Here is a 22,314-nt window from a genome sequence, read left to right as displayed (position 1 = left end):
GTCATCTCTCTGCAAATGTCGTCTGCATGCCATAATTTATGGTCTTGTATGCAGCAACACATAAACCAACAAACCCAGAGTAACAAATAACATCTATGAACCAATCATCTTCAAGCTATTCCAAATCTAAAATATTTCTTTTGTGGTTTACGAATTTTAAACATGGATGATCCTGTAAAAAAAAATCACCACCAGTCGCGATTAAATTACATTAAAACAAATGTAATGCAAAAGTAAATAAATATACCACTCCTTTCTAGACATGCCTAGCAACATGGTTTCCATAAAGACGAAGTAAGGAGGTGTCAAATGAGCCTCATAGATAACTATCTACAGGGACATCTGCATCAGCAACAAGTTTCTCCTGATTGTCCTGATAGGCTTCAAAGGCTTCTTCGTAAGCTTTAAAAGCTTCATAAGTAGGGGATGTGTGGCTCCGTGAAGTAGATGCGTGAGACATACGACTTGGGGAAGTAGAACCAGATGGTTGTGAACCTCAATATTGTGATCCATCAAATGAGGTAACATCGACTCATGACCTCGTGGCCCCACCATTGGCTCTCTCACATTGTACAAATGCATGTTGGGACACATGGTCGATCTAATTCTGCCTGGGTTGTTTTCAGTCATTGCACCCGTAATAAAACAAGAAAATCACATCAAAATGTAGGTAAAATGCAGTCAAGCATATCCAAAGATACATCTTTGAAAACCATTCAAACATAATCCAGAGATGCATCTCCGGATGAACTCACGACTTGCAGAAATGGAATAAACTCCATTGTTGCACTAACATCCAACCAAATGGTAATGCATGTCTATTAGTATCTAATGCAACTTAAACAACTAATGTTACCCAAAATATCAATTAAAACACAAAAAAAATGAAATAAGAAACTTATCAAATTAGACTGAGTGACTTTGTAGCCAATGAAATAGAATAAAGTGAGTCAACTTGAAAAAACTTGCTCAAATGAGATTTGAAATTGACTTTGCAACAAAATAATTTAAATGTAATTTTTTGTGTGACTATGTAGAAAATAAAGAAGGAATAGGGAAGACTCGACACGAATATATGAAATAAATCGTCTAAAGATTCATCTCCTTAAACATCTCTAAATTTTGAATTAGTGATTATTCCGTCACCATGTTAATATGAAAATATATATTTGACAAAATAAAAGTGACTCACCAATTTGAGACGATAAATGTGAAAAAGAAATTCATCCATAAGGCCAATTGAGACTTTTCCCCTTAATGAAACACCCTTAAACCCTCGAGGGTGGGAAAGTAATCCCCTTGATTTAGTAAACGTTAGGAATTGTATTTGACCAAGGTCATTTCTGCACCATATCCTTATCATCATCACCCACAAGAGCTCTTAGATTCCTTCGTCGGACACTGAACACTCTCACTGCTTCACTCTCTCAATTCTCAAAACCAAAACTCATTTCACAAATCTATATACATGCATTCATGTTACACTTACAGTTACGCCCACACCTACATCCCCTTCAAATTAAACCGTTTCGCTCCCCGAACCGCACCGGTTCGAGCGGCGGTCACTTCCCCGGAGAAGCGGACCAGAAAGAAGAAACAACCCAAAGATGACGACAATTCACTTGAAACCAGTCTCCGGTTCAGTTTCATGGAGGAGCTCATGAACCAGGCCAGGAACCGTAACTCAACCGGAGTTTCTCAAGTCATGTACGACATGATTGCCGCTGGTTTGAGTCTTGGCCCCAGGTCGTTTCACGGTTTGGTAGTGTCGTATGCTCTTAACGGGGATGAACAAGCAGCGGTAATTCTCTCTTTCACTAATCAGATTCCAAAAACGATTCTGTCGAATTGAATTAAAGGTTTATCCAAACAGAGCCTAAGAGTTTATTTGAATTGATTTATTTGAATCTATCAAGTGATATAAGTAATTTTGAATTGTGAGACTGCTTGAAATGACTTATAGAAACAGCTTTTGTGATAAGCACTTATGTTACATTGTGTAGATGGATTCGCTGAGGAGAGAGTTAGGTGCAGGGCTTCGACCGATTCACGAAACTTTTGTTGCATTGGTAAGATTGTTTGGGTCTAAAGGTCAAGCCACTAGAGGTTTAGAGATACTTGGAGCTATGGAAAAGTTAGATTATGATATTCGTCAAGCTTGGATTATTCTTATTGGTATATTTTGATTTTTTTATGTTATTTGTTACATTCTCAATTGGTGATGGTTTAATTTGATTTTTTTTTCGGTTAGTGAATTATTTATTGTGTTTGTTTTCTCATGTGATGTAGAGGAACTTGTTTGGAATAAGCATTTGGAAGATGCTAATAAAGTGTTCTTGAAGGGTGCTAAGGGTGGCCTCAGGGCTACAGATGAAGTTTATGATCTTTTAATCGAGGAAGACTGCAAAGCGGGAGACCATTCTAATGCTTTGGAAATTTCGTATGAAATGGAAGCTGCTGGACGAATGGCAACAACGTTCCATTTTAATTGCCTCCTTTCAGTGCAGGTTAACTTTCTCAGTCTTTTCGTGTGCAATTCTTAGGCTTAGTTTCATATCACATTAAAAATGGGTGCCAAAACCTTGCTTCATGGGTTGAGTTTCTCTTTGCGACTATAAAATCTGTTATGGTTACTGATTTAGAATATGATGTAATGTAAATTTACTTTGACATGCTTTAGCCTTTCGAATGAACAACACCGAGTTTTTTAACTTTTCAAATTTCAATTAGTTGTGGAAAAATAAATTATGAGTGTGTTTGGTCTTGACCGGGGTGTTTGCGTTATGTTTTTTTTAATGTTACTTCCTTCAAATTAAATAGGCTACCTGCGGAACACCTGAAATAGCTTTTACAACATTTGAGAACATGGAATATGGAGAAGGTTTGAATTCCACGTCCCTATTTCTTATTACTTGCGAAACACACCTTTTTCAATTCTGTTTTTTTTTTTCATTTCTTTAATTGCGTGTGAATACTGTTTGGGATAAGGGTGCTCTTTCCTAGATTGATATAGCCTATTTCTCTATCATGAATATCTGAGGTGAATTGTCTTTAATTCATTATGCTATAGATTATATGAAGCCGGATACAGAAACATACAATTGGGTCATTCAAGCGTATACTAGAGCTGATTCTTATGACAGGTTAGTCTGTTGCGTGTGCATGGCCAACAACAGGCAAAAGGCAACATTATTGCATGACAGTCTTTGTTCTTTAACAGTTTAGATTTGTTGCTCTGTATGTGCTCTTAATATATAAGGAAATATTATGATAAGGATTATGTTCCTCAATCTGCACTTGTTAATAAACTTATCTTGGGATCTTCATATTCTACCTTTTTATTTGTTGATGTCTCCACAGTCCACATTTGGAGTTTATTTCTGACTCTTATCACCCCTCATATTTTAATAGTTGAGGCAGTGTTAATCCCAAAATAGCAATTTGATCAGATTTCACTACGTTGTAGTGCTGTAGCGCCAATATAGCAGCTATTTGATACTCCCTCCATTTTTTATTATATGTCATGTTGGAAAAAAGTTTTGCACCAAATTATAAGTCGTTTTACGATATCAATGAGTCATTAATGTTACCCTTCCTATTATACCCTTAAGCATTTATTGCTATCTCTTCTTTCCATTCTTTTAATTTATCTTTCCCATACCATTAATGAAGGGGAATTTTGTAAAATCTTTCATTATTTCTCTTTTTCATACAACAATAATTGCGCCAAGGCTCCCATTGGATATTCTTGGATTGGATATATTATTGTGTGATCTAATCAAACTTGTTTCTGTTTTGCTTATAGAGTACAAGATGTCGCTGAGTTGCTTGGCATGATGGTTGAAGATCATAAGCGCATACAGCCAAATGTGAAAACCCATGCGTAAGGCACATTATTTATATTTTTCTTTTACAAACCTGGCCATTTTAGCATGTTGAATGTCGGATGATTTGAATTCATTAGTATGTAATTTGACCTTTTATTGGCAGTATTCAGTAGTATTTGTAGCTGAATCATTTGAAAAGTATTAGAAGATTTAATTAGCTTAAGTTTGCATCAAGACCCATCACAAAACAACAGATTGCAAAGAAGCTTTAATATGTGACTGTGTATAAAAGAAGAAATGTTGTCAAAGAGGGAATGTAAACTCGGGAAAGGTTCTTTAACCAGAGTATAAAAGATATTAGTAATGAGGCTATAGAGTATCACAAAGCTATTGCATATCAGTCTTGAGTTTTCCCTTAAAACAACAATGAGTGAAGCAACAATAGAGGCCATAAAATATGAACCTTAATCCCAACAACTGTATGGGCTAATAGACTCCTTCAAAATGTGGGCAATAGGCATTCCTCTCCAACTATACATTCCAGAGGGTAACCACGCAAAAACTGCACACCACAGTCTGCCACTATGACTATTAGCCAAAAGTAGCGGATAAACTTATTACTAAAATGTAGCTCATTGAATTTAAAGTGTTTGATGAAACTTGTTATTGAACAAACTGATAAATATAAATTGATATAAAAGGACTTATGCAATATTTATATAAATTCTATTTTAATATAATTTTCATTTTGAATACTTTAATTTGCTTCAAATTAGTTATTGTCTTAAAAATTAGAATATTAGGTTTTTTAATTTTATTATTATTTTAGAATATTTTGTATGGAAAACATTTTTTGCAAAAATACTGAGAAGCAAGCAAATTCATCATAATCTGTGAGAGTGTTAATGGTGGGCAAGTGTTAAGGTTAGGATTTTTTTTCATTTTATTTAAATTTAGAAGCGCTATGGTTTCCTGCTTTAATGTATAAATTTTAGCGATACTTACATCTACGGGAGTTTCCTTTGCACTTGTGACTAAGTAACCTTTGGTGTCTCTGTAGGCTGTTAGTGGAGTGTTTTACCAAGTACTGTGTAGTTCGAGAAGCTATCAGGCATTTCCGAGCACTTAAAAACTTTGAAGGGGGTATAAAAGTTCTACATAATGAAGGAAACTACGGAGATCCTCTTTCATTGTACCTTCGAGCATTGTGTCGGGAAGGTTGATTATACTGGTTGTTTATTTTTAGTATTCTCATTCTTAGAATAGTTGTCTTTATCGTTAAAGAATTTAATATTTCATTAATATTCTGTACAAAATGTTAGGGCATCTGAGGCATGTATTCTATAGGGTTTAAAATACGTTCAGCTTAAAGAATTATTCAGGTTATTACTTAGTAGTTGAAGGGTAATATGCTATTTCATCACGTGTAGAAGGTTTGCTTCCACCAGTTATTATCATTCTCTTGACAAGCTATTTTCTTACATTCTGTTGCTCTTGTGGCGAGTAAAAGAACTTACATTACTGAGGATAATAATCATGGTAAATGTAATTGTCTGTGTAGTTAAATATATAGTGTCATAGTTGTTCATACATATTTATGACCGAAATTGTCCGGGATTGCTTTGACTTAATATGGTAGATATTTTTTTACTATAGGAAGGATTATTGACTTGCTCGAAGCTTTAGAAGCTATGGCCAAAGATAATCAGCAAATTCCCCCACGGGCAATGATTTCGAGCAGAAAATACCGGACCTTAGTGAGCTCATGGATTGAACCTTTACAAAAGGAGGCCGAACTTGGTTATGAGATTGATTATATTGCTAGGTATTGTCTCTATTTCAGCAAATCGTTTCTATTTTATATTTGGTTTTATTATTATTATTATTATTATTATTATTATTATTATTATTATTATTATTATTATTATGGTCTGAGTTATTTTTTCTATTTATGTGTGCACAAAAGTACCGTTTAAGTTGAAGTGAAAATTTTCTCGGACTATGGTAAGACCTGCGATGTTTGTATGAGTTAGGTGGTTTGGACATGTAGAGAGAAACCCCGTAGATTCTGTGGTAAGGAGAGTAGATCAGATGGAGAGGAGTCCAATAACTAACGGTAGAGGAAGACCTAGGAAAATTATAAGAGAAGTTATTAAGAAAAATCTTGAGATTAACGATTTGGATAGAAACATGGTTCTGGAGAATATTTATGGCGGAAGTTGATCCATGTAGCCGATCCCACTCAGTGGGATAAGGCAAGGCTTGGTTGTTGTTGTTGTTGTATGTGCACATACTTTTATTGCTTATTCTTGGTCGGGTCACTAAACCCCAAATTGAAATTATTGTAATGAATTGACTCGTATTTTTTTTTTTGTTTTGATTGAGGTTTCATCTCAACTGTTTTTATACTCTCCAAGAGTAGTTTCACTAATGTGCGCCTACCTAATGATTCTTATCTTACCTTGTGATGGTAAATTTTGTTTCTATAGCTGCCACATTGGCGTGCAAGCCAATATGTCCACCAGAGCCCAGTGTTATACTAAAAAATTGAGTCCTCCCAATATTGGACTATTGTCTAAATAGGAAGACCAAAATCTAAGTGCTGGTCTGAAGATACTCCTGAAATTTTGCTAGCTAGAAATTTTTTCAAGCCTTTTCATTTTGATTTCCTTTCTTTCTATTTGATGTAGGCATGTGCTAGCCACCGGTCTACTATACATTAGTTAATGGGCTTATTGATCTAGTTCAAATTATTAAATTGATTTATGTTTGTTAATGTCTTGATTGCAAGTTTGCTATTCATTGAAACAGATATGTTGAAGAAGGTGGCCTTACTGGAGAGCGCAAACGGTGGGTGCCTCGAAGTGGTAAAACACCTCTAGATCCTGATGCTGACGGATTTATATATTCAAATCCAATAGAGACCTCCTTCAAACAAAGATGCCTTGAAGAGAGGAAGGTGTACCATATAAAGCTTCTGAAGAAGTTGCACTATGAAGGAATTTCAGCTTTAGGGGATGATGTATCTGAATCTGATTATGTTAGAGTTCTTGAGTGGCTAAAGAAAATCATAAAGGGGCCTGAGCAGAATGCTTTAAAACCTAAGGCTGCTAGTAAAATGCTTGTGCTTGAATTGAAGGAAGAACTAGAAGGACAAGGTTTGCCTACTGATGGAACCAGAAATGTTCTTTACCAGCGTGTTCAGAAAGCAAGGAGAATAAATCAATCTCGTGGTCGGCCGCTTTGGGTTCCTCCCATTCAAGAGGAGGAAGAAGAGGTTGGTTTTTTTATCTAATGTGCTCGTATTCCATATTCTTTTGTCAGCCATCTTGATCTTTAATATATAATGCCTAAACTTAAATATGGTTAATGTTGCAGGTGGATGAAGAGTTGGATGCATTGATTTCACGCATAAAGCTGGAGGAAGGAAATACAGAGTTTTGGAAACGCCGCTTCTTAGGAGAAGGCTTACCTGGTGCTCATGGAAATGCCATGATTGAAGGTACATCAGAGTCCACTGATGTTCAAGATTATATTGATGTTGTAGAGGATGATGCAAAAGAGACCGAAGATGATGAAGCAGATGATGATGATCAGGAAGTAGAACAGGCAGAAGAGGAAGTAGAACCAGTAGAGAACCAAGATGCAGAGAGGATAAAGGAAAAGGAAGTTGAAGCTAAAAAGCCCCTTCAAATGATTGGAGTCCAGCTGTTGAAAGATTCCGACCAACCCTCTGCCTCTTCTAAAAAGTCAAGAAGAAGAACAACTCGGAATATGGTTGAGGTATGATAATCCCTTTCTTTCCTTTCCACATATTCTGGTTGGTCGGGGAGGAGTGACAAGCAGGATGATTTGTTTTTTGGACCTGGAGGGATCATGCATGAGAGGCCGAGTCTGTTTTGGACCATGAGCTTGAATTTAATGTTATACTCTTTTATTCTTTGTTGCAGTGTTGCATTTTGAATACTTTGATGTTGTTTGAGAATCTAAAGTTGTTTCTTTGCAGGATGATGCAGATGATGATTGGTTTCCTTTGGACATATTTGAGGCATTTAAGGAAATGAGGAATCGTAGAGTGTTTGATGTATCAGACATGTACTCCTTAGCAGATGCTTGGGGATGGACATGGGAGAGAGAACTAAAGAGCAAGCCTCCTCATAGATGGTCACAGGAATGGGAAGTCGAGTTGGCAATCCAAGTTATGCAGAAGGCAAGTAACTAAACCTGGACTATTTTTTTTATTGCAAGCTTCTGTATTTGAATTGGTTTGAAATGGTAAAATGCCATGGTTTCTAAATTCTAATAGGCATATCAGAATAGCTGCTTCTTCATGTAAACAAAATGAAACATACTGTTTATAACACCCCTTGAGAGTAGATCCAAATTGGTGTAGTATTTAAAATTTGACAGTCAAATTATCTTGTATTCATGATCAGCATGCATTTAAATCAAACATTTATATTCACACAGATTGCAAATAGTATACTCAGTCTAATTGATACCACAATAAAATTTACACTCCTTAGTTTTTATTAATATCTATGCTTGAACCTTTAGCTGCAATGTTTTTATACCTTTGCAATGTTTTAATGGATAATCAAATAAACTGGAGAGCTTTATTTTATTCTTATGCATTTTTGTTCAACTGTCATCTTTCCTTTTCTCTTTCATCTTTTTCTGAGTTAATTTATTCAATAAATTATGAAAGATCATAAAACTAAAGGAATTTCTATATAAATAGATTGTGAGCGACCATTAATGTATTGGATAGTGGCTTATATAGGATATAAGAGGATATATCCATTGCATATGGTACTTCTTAAGACTTAATAGATGCAAAAAAATTGCAATTTTTACTTTTTTTAAACATGGTTGTTTAACTCTAGCCTTTTGACTGAAAGAACACAGAATGATATGATTTAACTTCAAACTCATTCAAATTTGGCTAGGTAAGCCTGTGAATGATGTGTAATAGAAACCGATAATTGAAGATATGCTTGTAGTGATGACATTGATGTTGCCATAATCAAGTAAGCAGTACCAAACCTTTAAAAAGATTGAACAAAAAAGAAATATTCTGAGCTGTATAGTAAGTACTTGTATAGAACTTAAAATTAGCAATTTCATAATGATTATTAAGTATGGTGTCAATGCTGTGGTTGTCATTGATCAAAAAGGAAATCTACAAAGAACTTGAAGTGTCTATAACAGTTCTTTTTTGTATTATCAGCTAGACAGCTACCCTAAAAGGAATGATTTTCCTCTGCTGCTTCAAATATTAATTTATAAAATATTCTAAGTGGTGATAATGTGATATTTGTTACTATTGTTTTGCATTAAGTATAAAAGAAAAAGACTGTATTGAAGTCTATGTATATGCTTGTAGATTCCTGTTCAAGCATAGTGTGATGTTTCATTCAATTTTGAAATTTGACTTATATATATCAAATCATAGCTGAGATATATTCAAATTTGGTTGTATTACTCAGGTCATACAATTGGGAGGGATGCCAACTATTGGAGATTGTGCCGTGATCTTGCGTGCAGCTATAAAAGCACCTCTACCTTCAGCTTTCTTGACAATTTTGCAGACAACTCATGGCCTTGGCTATAAGTTTGGGAGGTAACTCTATTTTCTTTATATAACAATACTCTTGTAATTGGAGTCTCTTAATACTAGAGACTCACTCAGTTACCCCAACCCAGATCTTGATATTTTTGTTGCTTTCTAGCTAATGATTTCCCTTCTTTCCCCCGTGTTCCAGACCGCTTTATGATGAGATCATATCTCTTTGCCTTGATCATGGGGAACTAGATGCCGCCGTTGCCGTTGTGGCAGACTTGGAGACAACGGGGATCTCGGTTTCAGACGAAACTCTGGACAGGGTAATTTCTGCTAAACTGGAGATTGATAATGCTTCAAATGATGACATGGATGCAGCAGGATTGTAATATTATGCCTTCATGTTGTACTATTTTACACAAGAAAAGTAATAGTGGTTAGTTGTCATGTAATATTAATTATTTCTTTGTTGTACTCTTGTGCAAATTTTGAGTTGAGCTGTTAATATTTAGTATCAGACCCTGGAAACTTACCATGTTTGTAGATTTTTCATTTCTCCTCGCCATCATTTTTTGCTTTTATTTTACATGACGTTATTAGAGTTTGTCCTGACTCATTCTTACAAAACCGGCTTGAAGGGTGAGGATTGCTCCCATTTATAAGGACATGTTCAGACCATATATTGTCCGATGTGAGACTCTTAACACACCTCTTCACGTCCAGGATAAGACTGAACATTTGAAATGTGGAAATAAATGGTGGGTGACCCGATAGCAGAAACCTGATAACATGTTAGAATTTGAACTAACTCATCCTTATAAAACCGACTTGTAGGATCGGACCATATATTATTCAATGTGGGCCTCTTAATAGACGTCATTACAAATAATCAAGTGACTAGAACTCGAATTAAAGACGAATTGTTTGGGAGAGTCTAAGTTTGAATCTTGATTGGAACGAACATGATTGTATCCTGGTTGAACAAATTGAGCAGGTATTCTATATTCCAGTGTTTGTGAAGAATGTTAAACCTTGAAAAAAGTTTTAAGCACCAACACATTTTAACTTATTTAATATGAGTTCTGGGAAGGCATTATCCCACTCACAAGATTCCTAAAATGATTCCGTAAGTTCTCTTTTGTCTGTTTGAAGGTTCATTGCAATGCATATAGACTAAATCAAAGCCAGGTTACAATAAAACTACTTTTGCACCTAGTCATAGACTGTTGAACACTTTTCTTCTCTCCTTGTATCACTTTTAAACTTTTATTTTTTTATCAAATTTTATATCATGCCATTCATTCTCCTTGTATCACTTTTAAACTTTTATTTTTTTTATCAAATTTTATATCATGCCATTCATTATATAGACTAATGATTCTGTACTATTTCTCTTTTGTCTATCAATATTTTAATGATGTGTGATAGCATTACTTTCATATGAAGTGTTATAGAAGAATAATGACTTTTGACTACACTGATAAATTAAACTGTGGAAGTAGTGTCAGATGAAACTCCACTTATCTTCAAGTCAATTGGTTTTCATCTTCATGGAGCTTCAACTAGCAAATAATATCTTTTGCTCAACACATCATTTTATTTTTCAATCAATATTTCACCATTTTTATATTACTATTGGAGAAACTTCATTAAGATTCTAAAATTGCAGAGACTACAGGACAAAGAATCTCTATAATATAATGGGGTGTGAAGAGAGTTTCAAATGATATTCATCCTCTATAAAAGATGAATTATCATAGAAAGTGGAATCTTTGAATGCTTCATTGTCCACCAATCATCAATATGCTAATATGCTATCTATTCATTTTTTTTTACCATTATCATATTATCAAGTTGCCAATTAATTCAACAGCTCTATGTACCTTCCCATTATCATGGGAAGTTTCATTCCTCTTCTTAATATTCCTTAAAATTTTGCTTGTTTTAATGAATCTTCTAGTGCTTCAGTTCTTTTTTCTTCCAAGAAGAAAAATAAAAATAGTTAGTGTTTCACCTCTAACAGAACCTTGTGCGGAATTTGCATGTGCAAATATGGAGAAAAATGTACATGCATTGTTTCTGATGTTGTTGATATTTACTCTTATTTTCTGTCTATCTGAAGGGCTTAATGCAGAGGGAAAATACCTTGTCGATATAAAAGGGAAATTGTTAGACAGATACAATCATCTTGAGAATTGGAATTCAAATGATTCAACGCCTTGTGGTTGGATTGGTGTCATTTGCAACAGTGACATCAATCCATTGGTTGAATCTCTTGACTTGCATGCAATGAATCTCTCAGGCTCTTTATCTTCCAGCATTGGTGGTTTGGTTCATTTACTTCACCTTAATTTATCTCAGAACTCTTTCTCTGGTTTTATACCAAAGGAAATTGGAAACTGCTTAAGTTTGCAGGTTCTTAGTCTCAACATTAATCAATTTGAAGGTCAAATTCCTGTCGAAATAGGCCGGCTTTCGAATTTAACAGAATTGCATCTTTCCAACAACCAGCTCTCAGGACCTTTTCCGGATGAAATTGGTAACCTTTCTTCACTTTTGATACTTACTGTTTACACAAATCATCTCAGCGGGTCTTTGCCGGCTACTATCGGGAACCTTAAAAGATTGATTCGATTTCGAGCCGGACAGAATATGATCTCAGGAAGTTTACCTCGAGAGATAGGTGGATGTGAAAGCTTAGAGTATCTTGGTTTAACTCAAAATCAGATAAGTGGTGAAATACCGAAAGAACTCGGACTACTCAAGAACTTGCAATGTTTGGTCCTTAGGGAAAATAATCTTCATGGCGCTATACCTAAAGAGCTTGGAAACTGTACAAATTTGGAGGTTCTTGCTCTCTATCAGAACAATCTTGTGGAAGAAATTCCAAAGGAGCTTGGAAACCTTGAAGTCCTAAAGAAACTATACCTTTACAGGAATGAGTTGACAGGGAATATTCCAAGGGAGATTGGAAACCTTTCTGTTGCAATTGAGATTGATTTTTCGGAGAATCTTCTTACAGGAGAGATACCGATCGAGTTGGTTAATATCAAAGGCTTGCAATTGCTTCATCTCTTCGAGAACAAACTAACCGGCGCAATTCCAAATGAGTTCACAACCTTGAAAAACCTAACTGAGCTCGATCTCTCTATCAATTACCTCAACGGTACTATTCCGATCGGTATTCAGGATTTGACCAAACTGTACTCATTGCAACTCTTCAACAACTCATTAAGTGGTAGAATTCCTTATGCACTTGGAGCAAATAGTCCACTTTGGGTGCTTGATTTGTCATTCAACAACTTAGTTGGAAGAATTCCAATTCATCTTTGCCAACAGGCTAAATTGATGATGTTGAACTTAGGATCAAACAAACTCGCCGGAAATATACCTTATAGAATTACAAGCTGCAAGTCTTTGGTGTATCTTCGCCTCTTCGGTAACAATTTGAGGGGCAAGTTTCCTTCGAATTTATGTGAGCTTGTGAATCTTTCTACAGTTGAGTTGGAACAGAATGAATTCAATGGCCCCATTCCTTCACAAATCGGTCACTTCCAAAATTTGCAAAGACTTCACCTTTCTAACAACCATTTTTCGTCTGAATTGCCGAAAGAAATTGGTAACCTGTCTCAGTTGGTATCCTTTAATGTCTCATCAAATTATCTTTTTGGTAGACTGCCTATGGAACTTTTCAACTGCAGGAAGCTCCAAAGACTTGACCTCAGCAACAACGGCTTCGTAGGTACTTTATCAGGTGAGATCGGAACTCTTTTACAGTTAGAGCTTCTAAGACTCTCAAATAACAATTTTTCTAGTAAAATTCCATTGGAAGTCGGAAAACTCTTGCGGTTGACCGAACTACAAATGAGCCAAAACTCATTTTGTGGTTACATTCCACAAGAGTTAGGTGCACTCGCATCCTTGCAGATTGCACTTAATCTCAGCTATAATAAACTTTCAGGCCAAATACCTTCTCAACTTGGGAATCTTATTATGCTAGAATCTCTCCAACTCAACAACAATCACTTGAGCGCCGAAATTCCAAACTCCTTTAGCAGACTTTCAAGTTTACTTTCTTTCAACTTTTCATACAACGATCTTTTCGGCCCTTTACCTTCTTTACCTCTCTTTCAAAACTCCACATTCAGCTGCTTTTCGGGTAACAAAGGACTATGTGGAGGACTCCTTGTCCCTTGTCAAAGTTCAACATCACATTCCCCTCCAAATAAACTAGGAAAAATTCTAGCTATAGTTGCAGCTATTGTTAGTGGAGTTTCACTGATTTTAATTCTGGTTATCATATATCTAATGAAAAATCTCACTGTGCCACACCAAGATATAGATAAACCGAATTCTCCAAATGTTTCAAACATGTACTTTTTTCCAAACGAGGAGTTGAATTTCCAAGACGTGGTTGTAGCTACTGAAGATTTTCATTCCAAATATGAAATTGGAAAAGGTGGCAGTGGAACTGTGTATAGAGCAGATATATCAAATGATCATAATCATATAAACACAATTGCTGTAAAGAGACTTACATCAAACAGTAACAGCATTGATTTAAACGGTTGCTTCCGCGCTGAAATCTTAACTTTGGGCAAAATAAGGCACAGAAATATTGTGAAATTATACGGTTTCTGCAACTATAGCGGCTCTAATATGCTACTTTATGAACACATGGAAAAGGGTAGTTTAGGAGAGTTACTTCATGGAGAATCTTCCTCTAGTCTTGATTGGTATTCCAGGTTTAGGATTGCTCTGGGAACTGCACAAGGACTATCTTATTTGCACCATGATTGCAAGCCGAGAATTATCCACCGGGATATCAAGTCCAATAACATACTTATCGACCATGAATTCGAAGCTCATGTTGGTGATTTCGGTTTGGCTAAGCTTATTGATATCTCAACGTCTAAATCAGTGTCTGCAGTTGTAGGCTCTTATGGCTACATTGCCCCTGGTAAGCACTCATCCAAACACACTCTTCTTTTTTTCAACAACAATCATCGTTTCATGCGTGTATCACAATTTTCCTTGTATTGACACAGAGTATGCATACACAATGAAAGTGACAGAAAAATGTGATGTCTACAGCTATGGAGTAGTCCTATTGGAGTTACTAACAGGCAAGAAGCCAATCCAGTCATTGGATCAAGGTGGTGGTGATCTTGTAACATGGGTGACAAATCATATCAACAAATCTTCATTGAAACTAGACATCATAGATGCAAAATTGGACCTACTAGATGAAATTGATGTTGCTCAAATATTTGATGTCTTGAAAATTTCTTTACTATGCACCGACACTTGTCCTTCTAGACGACCAACCATGCGTAAAATTGTTGCAATGCTTACAAGTTCTAGTAAAAGGAAAGAGCAATCTTTGTTCTCTCCATGTCATGAATCAACTCACATTGAAGAATGATTTCTTTGTTTTTTTGTATATAAGTTCTTGAATAAAATTTGTAATAAAAAATGATTTTAGTGGTTGGTCTTAAATGTAAAGTTTATGTTCTTTGCTGGATTCTGGTTTATGTAGTTTAGTTTTTTATTTACCATATCATTTATGTAAGAAATCATACATCAGGGTTTAGGGTTTGACAAACATATACAGTTATTTTTTAAGAAACCTTAACAGATTGACAAACATATACAGTTTTTTACTTACCATATTATTTATTCTATATCCTAAAATGAGTTATCTATATGTATATGTAAGAAATAATACATCAGGTACAGTTTTTCTAAAAGTTATTTGTTGGTTGGTGTGTAGTTTTTTCAAGAGCCAATTTTATCTGTAGACATGTGTCTTATGTTTGTTAGTAACATAAATATATCTTGTATGTGTTTGGATTCATATATTATTTTAAATATATTTTATTTAATTATACAAAAAATACAATAACATGTATATTCACACGGATTCTGGTCTGAATACTCATGCTTTTGTATGGGTATTGGTGTATTATGCATATTTATCTCTAAAATATAATAAGAATGAAGAAAGACAATTATTTAACCAATAAAATTTATTATTTTCAAAAGAAAAACATATTATTATTTATATTTGGAACATAAATATAATTTTTTCATATATACAAATATTTGAATCAACCATATATTTTTTCTGTATCAAAATATTAATATTATTTTTCATTATTTATAAAAATATTTATTTATAAATCTCAACAAATAACATAGTATTTGTAAATATTATTTTAATTGTATAAATAAATATTAGTAACATGAATAAACATATTTTGCCCGTGTTTGAATTCATACTTTTCTTTAATATATTTACTTTTATTTTATTTAATTCTACAAAAAAATATAATAATTCATGCGCTCGCATGAATTTTGATCCGGATATCTGGGCGTTCACACGGGTACTGGTGTGTTACGCTCATTTGTTTTCTAAAATGTAATAAGAATGAAAAAGAGAAAGAAAAAATTATTTAACAAAGAAAATTTATTATTTAAAAAACAACATATTTATATTTATATTTAGAGCATAAATATAATTTTTTCATATATAGAAATATTTGGATCATCCGTATATGATATGTAAATATTAATTTTAACTTGGATCAACTGCATGCAAATATTAATAATAATAGTCTTTAAAAAGTGAAGCGCCTCGAAAAATACAGAGTCGCCATCAAATTTTATTTATTCCAAAGGAAATGGAAAATAGCGATAAAACCCCAAATGAGAGAAATGGTCTCGCAATCAAGAGCGGATTCGGAAGTCAGTTATGTAAGGGAAAGATATTAACACCCCTCACATCCATCGTACTCTATTGGAACCACTTGCTCGTATCAAATGCGTATGAGTGTTGTTTATCTGTATGTTGCTTGTTATCGGAAATGAGATGCGAGAATGCGATGGGGGAGAAAATAAGTTTTAAGTTAGTGTGCTCACCAAGGATTTGGACTCTCGTGCCTACGTATCCTCATACGTGCAACAGGGAAGTCAGAGCTTCGTAGTTCGACTCAAAAATGGAGTATTTGTTTGGTTATTTTTACTGAACAGTATTGACGTTCGCACGTTAATGTTCACTTGCTTGTATACTCTGTCACGGGAGCGGAAAGTATTTGCTTGTTTGCGGTAAAGTGGATACGCTTGGTTCGCACTCTAGTAGTTAAATATTACTTGCTCGCACATGGAGGCTTAAGCTTCGTTCACGGTAGAACGGAAGTAACACGTTCTTATTGAAAGGTTTTTGAAGAGAAAGCCCTAAGGCAAAAGATGATTTGATTGGTTGGGGTTGATTTTATGTACGGAGACGAGCATCAGACCCTTGGCTAGATACAATCAACGGTCCAATAACTCGGGAGTTGAGAGGACAATGTTGTCCTAACCACTCTTTTTCATCCAAAAAAGAGATTTGAATTGTGAAAAGAGTTTGACAAGTCTAATCATTGGAACTTAGAGGGTGACAAATATCCGACCCTTGACTAAGTACGATCAATAATCAGAATACTTGGGAATCGAGAGGATCATGGAGTCCTAACTACTCTTTTTCTCCCTTATAGCGTCTATATCTAACTTGTTTGAATTATTAGATGTTTTAAGGGGGAAAGTCAAGTGTCGGGTCCTCAGGCTAGATACGGACGACAACCCAAGTACTTGAATGTTGTGTACAAACACGTACACCCAATTTCACATTCCAATTTGTTATGAAAATGATTTTGAAAAAGGAACTTGACGTTGAATCAAGTGTTTGAATTTATTATGAAAAGAGTGTGTGAAGAATGGGAGGAGAGAGATAGAATGAGGTTGAGAAGATAATGGAGGAGGGATGATAGAATGGATCATGGAGTGGATGGAGAATACTTGACGTTGGATCAAGTATTCACGTTGCAATGGTGTGAGTTTTATTTGGAAAACAAAGTACCTTTCGTTTCTTTTGAAATGCTTTATTTATTGTTTTGTATTTTATATTTATTTTGATTAACATGCATGGTGAACTAACTAGAAAGCAATAAATCTAAGCTATTACATGATCATGGAGTGGGGGAACATTTGACCTACAATGGGGGGATGGATCCGTACAATACAACATGAGGGAATAAAAGGAAAATACAAGTTACAAACTATTAACTATGTACTATGCCTAAGGCATACAAGTGACATGATACTTCAAACAATACAAAGCTATTGAATGAAAATGAAATGGTTAGGAGCATGGCTAGCTAGTAATGAACTTGAATCTCCAAGTCACATGTGGACACAAGACAACAAACGAGTTAGCATGGGATAAAGTCAAATGAATGAGAATAATGCAATAATATGTAAGTACATACAATGGTTAGAATCGATTCAAAAGGTAATGGATTAATCAATGAAAAACAATCAAAGATCTATCCTATGATCATGACAAATGAAATTGGACATACAAAGTATTCATCACCGAAATTGAAATGAGATTTTCAATTCAATCAATATGATCACAAACCATATGAATCGATTACAATTAAATTTAAAAAATGAACATTAATTCTAAGGATAAAATCTACCTAAGTATGAATTAGGATCACAATCAAAATGGGAGATTAAAAATCTAAATAAAAAATGTAATCTAATCCACGTGGTCATGACAAACACAATGTGATATATGGATCGAACAAAAAAAATACCTAAGATCTAATCATGGTAAAAAGTCCACAATTAACCATATTATCTAATCTTGAATAAAATGAAAACTAGATCAACAAGGTCCTAATGCCCGATTACAATCCAATCCAAGCATCATTAAACTACAATGAAATTAAATATGAAAAAATCAAGATCAAAACCTACATGAAAATCCTAATTTCTAAATCTAACTAGAATCAAATTAAATCCTAACTAAACCTACTGTTGTGGAGCTTTTCTTGACATTTAGAAGTTGGTTAGGTTAGTGTTAATGGAACCGTATTTAACAACTTCGGTTAAAAATCCATGAACTGCTAGTTTGTGTTGCTGTACTTGTATGTGTATGATATGCTGAAAATTTGTAGCTTGAAATGGCCATGTATGCTTGACATACCATGTATGATTAGTGAGTGAATTTCCAATTTACTTAATAACTTGTCATGTACTATTTAGTTTTGGTTTTGAATTAATGGTATGTATGGTGGTTTGTTGAATGTGAATGTGTATGCTACCTTGATTTTATGCTCGATATTGAAGGTTCAATGGTTGATGGTAATGGTAATTACTTGAATTTTTTGTTCCATTTGTAGGTGGTGTATCATGGAGTTGGCTATGGATTGATGATTGTCTTATGAGAAGTGCAAGACTTTGGATTTGGCTATGAAGTGTATGAGCTTTGGTCATGTTATAATTTTGTAACTTTAAATTGAACTAGGGATTTAGGATAGCTATTGTAATGTAGTTTGGAACTTGCCTTGTGATTTTGGAAATGTATGGTATATGCTATGTAGAACTTGGAATTTGTAATATACATAATGGATTAAGGATTGTCATTTGAACTTGGTTTAATGTAAAATTGTATGATTGGTATTTGAAAATGTATGGTTCATGTAATGGTTAATGAACATAATTTGATTTAAAAATGGATATGGCTTTAAATGGTAATTGAATATATGAAATTGAATGCTTGAAAATTGGATTACTCATGATTTACAAATGACTTAAAATGATGTAATGACCAAATTCTATGAAAAATGAACATGGGTTAAAATGGTTGAAAAATGAACGTGGTAGAAAACGGTTATGATGTGAAAATGAATCAAATGAATGGTGCAATTTACAAATGGTCATGAACATGAGATTTGGAAGAAAAGTTCATGTATTGTATAAAATGAACATGGTTTAAAAGATGGACAATAAACATGAGGTTGGAAAAGGGGGCGACAACACTGAGGCTACAAACAGGGCAACAACACTGAGGTTGAAAAAGGGGAAAAAACTCTGAGGCTACAAATAAGAAAGGTTATCATCAACTCTGAGAATGGGTCACCACTCAAAGCAAACGTGAAATGGCAACTTGCAATAGACAGTCAAAGGCAAGATGAAGTAACTAACTAACTTAGCCCAAAACAATTAACTAATTGAGTTAACTGCTAACTCAGTGAGCCAATCTCAGCTAATTTCCAATCCTAAGTGTAACTAATTTCCAAACCTAAGTATAACTAATTTCCAAACCTAAGTATATCCAACTCCAAACCTATTCCAACCCGAGCCTAATCCCTATTTAAACTAATCATCATCATCATTCTACCACCTTTGGATCCCCTGCAAATTCACACTCTCACTCTCATTCTACAAAATTTCCCAATCCCTCACCACGCGCTCATCACGTTTGTGACTGCTAGATCTTCAACATTATAAGCTCTAATCAGTCGAGCTTTAACCTCTCTCACAGCACAACACCGTAGCTCAGAAGAAATTCGAAGAAGAAGAAGAAGAAGAAGTGGAAGAAGAAAGACATTAGGCCAAGTAGAGATTCGAATCACGGTACCTGGATAATTGCATTTTCTCTGGTACTTTCTTGGGCTTCGTCTTCCTCAGTCTCAACAAACACCGAAGCACACCTCCGCTTCGAAGGTTGGTGAAAACTATTTTCTTGCTCATTTCTTATTGCTATGATGTAGAGCATGATGTGAGTTGCTAAACCCCTATGGTTTGGACTCTGTTTTCCTTATACTTTGACGTTTAATTTTGGATTTTGGATCTATGGTTCGTCTCTTATTTCTCTCAATTCTTATGATTTGTGAGCAATTGGAAATGATTTGGTCTAGATTGAGATTTTGTAGGATCAGATGATTCCATTAGGCTTTGATTTGGTTGGTTTGAACTTCCGCCACCGCCAGAGGCGACGGCTGGCACAGCGGAAGGTTATCTCTGGCTAGGATTTGAATTAGGCGCTCACAACATCTGGAGTCAATGTGTTTGAATCCTCTCCACACGAGTTTGGGTTTGGGCCTTAGGTCACTGAGGCCCACGTTCTTCACACCCTCATTTTCCATCCTGTACCCCCCTGTACGGAGGATTAAATTCTGGGCCTGATCCCTTTGGCCCAACGGATTATTTGTTTCCCATGCCAAAAATCCTGCAGGGCTTCTCTCATTAAGCCCATACTTACTTCTTCCTGCACATCCAATCCAGAATTGTACCCCCAATAGTTTTAGCTTAATTACACTTAGTTTTAACTTTTAGATTAATTAGGTTTAATCTTGGTGATTAATTAGATTTAGGTTTTAATAAGAATAAAATTAGGTTTAATTAGAACAATATTTCTTTCTTTAGAATTTAGTTGAATTTCTAAATAATTAGGTTTTAATTGATTAGAATAGTTTTAAAACTTGATTAATCTTTTAGGTTTTAGTTAGAATATTAATGATGATTCAATTTGGTTCCTAGTTGAATATTCACGTGAATTGACCTTTTTGCCCCTTAGGGGTTTATTTTACCAATTTTTGCCATTTAACAAATGTATGTTTCCTTAGGAATTTGTATATAGAATTTTAATCAAGCTTTTCATGACATGCTCCCTTAGGAATAACTTATGAATAATTTTAACCCTTAGAATAGGTTAACCATACATTTTCAAATCAAATCAAACCCACGATTCAAATTGATCAAAAGTAATTTTGATCAATTAAATTCTTTGATATTGTATAACCCACAATCTAAATTGAGTGACCAAAAGATCCTTGGTCACTTAAAAAACTTTTCCCGTAAGTTGTGGAACTCGAAGCCTCAAGTCAAGATTCTAAATCAAGGCATCCTCAGTCATACCAAGCAACGGATAATACAAGCACATCAAAGGTGGAAACTTCAAGAGCTTGTCAAATCAAAGTTAGAATCTTGTGGCATGAGCCTTAAGTAATAGAGAAGGAATGGGACTGGAGAATTCCTACCCCCATTCTAAATATCTTTGGGTATGGGACGAATGACCCAGTGCTCATCGTATTCACCTCTATTCATAAACTTTAGCATTATTCAAAACATATGATTGGCAAGTCTCTCTCTTCACAAAGCAATGCAACAAGCAAAAGACTACATCAATAACTTATCAATCATGATTCAAGTTGTATGACACGAGCCTTAAGAAATGGAGAAGGAATGAGACTGGAGAATTCCTATCCCCATTCTGAATATCTTTAGTGCAATTCGAATGGAACGATTGACAAGATCTTCAATATAAAAAACAACAACAAAGATTCTCCTCTGGCAACTTGAAAGTTAGGATGAGAATTACATGCCGTGAGCCTTAAGTAGTAAAGAAGGAATGAGACTAGAGCTTTCCTACACTCGTTTTAGATATCTTTAGGCGTGAGACGTTTGGCTTGTTGCTTATCATATCCACCTTTACTTATAGACTTTAGTGTGATTCTTATCAAGTAACTATCAAGTCTCTTCCATACTCAATCAATCATCTCATTTTACCTCAACAATCAACTTGTCTTCAACCCTATTTGGCTGAACTACGAAAGCTCTGACTTTCTTATTACACTATAAGGATACGTAGGCAGGAGAACCCAGTTTTTTCGAGAGCTACCCTATTTATTAATCAATCATTCTTCATTCATTAAATCAATACCATCTTTTTGAGATCAACTATACTTCTCCTTGGACTCCTTGTATATCCTTTTAGGATGATATAGCGGTAGTCCACCTCATCAATCGAGAGTTGTTTGGTTGGCACCCAAACATTTAATCTGGTCTTTGTTTTTTGCCTTACCCTATAGCGACAGCCTTGCTAGCCCACGTACTGGTACACGCCTACCTTGCTCTTTGATTTAGAGTCTATCTCCTTCTTGGATCCAAGATACTGTCCTTCTTTGATCTCGAATTGTTTGCTCCCCAACAAGTGATACACTATTCCTTGTACTATAAAGTACTTGAATCATTCCTTAAAGTGGTGTTTGTCTTGTGAGGTCTCGTTGCTTAGACAAATCTCTCTCTCCTTGT

At 34.9% G+C, this 22,314-nt stretch overlaps 1 protein-coding gene across 1 annotated transcript; it reads left to right on the top strand.

Moving 5' to 3' along the window:
- Window positions 1-1,266: 1,266 nt before the first annotated feature.
- On the top strand, window positions 1,267-14,815 carry LOC127091273 (probable leucine-rich repeat receptor-like protein kinase At5g63930). The gene is given in 17 exon segments (XM_051029865.1): window positions 1,267-1,801; window positions 2,004-2,175; window positions 2,290-2,507; window positions 2,821-2,881; window positions 3,071-3,143; window positions 3,806-3,883; window positions 4,888-5,045; window positions 5,484-5,652; window positions 6,639-7,104; window positions 7,206-7,610; window positions 7,834-8,037; window positions 9,317-9,450; window positions 9,593-9,775; window positions 11,351-11,389; window positions 11,391-12,284; window positions 12,327-14,350; window positions 14,439-14,815. Coding segments are annotated over 17 exon segments (5,988 nt in total). The 5' UTR covers window positions 1,267-1,468.
- The last annotated feature ends 7,499 nt before the right edge of the window (window positions 14,816-22,314 follow it).

This window comes from Lathyrus oleraceus, chromosome 6, assembly GCF_024323335.1.
Source record: "Lathyrus oleraceus cultivar Zhongwan6 chromosome 6, CAAS_Psat_ZW6_1.0, whole genome shotgun sequence".
In the NCBI taxonomy this organism is placed as follows: domain Eukaryota; kingdom Viridiplantae; phylum Streptophyta; class Magnoliopsida; order Fabales; family Fabaceae; genus Lathyrus; species Lathyrus oleraceus.
The sequence above is the reverse complement of the archived record's forward strand: the minus strand, read 5'-3'. Positions and strand labels throughout refer to the sequence as shown.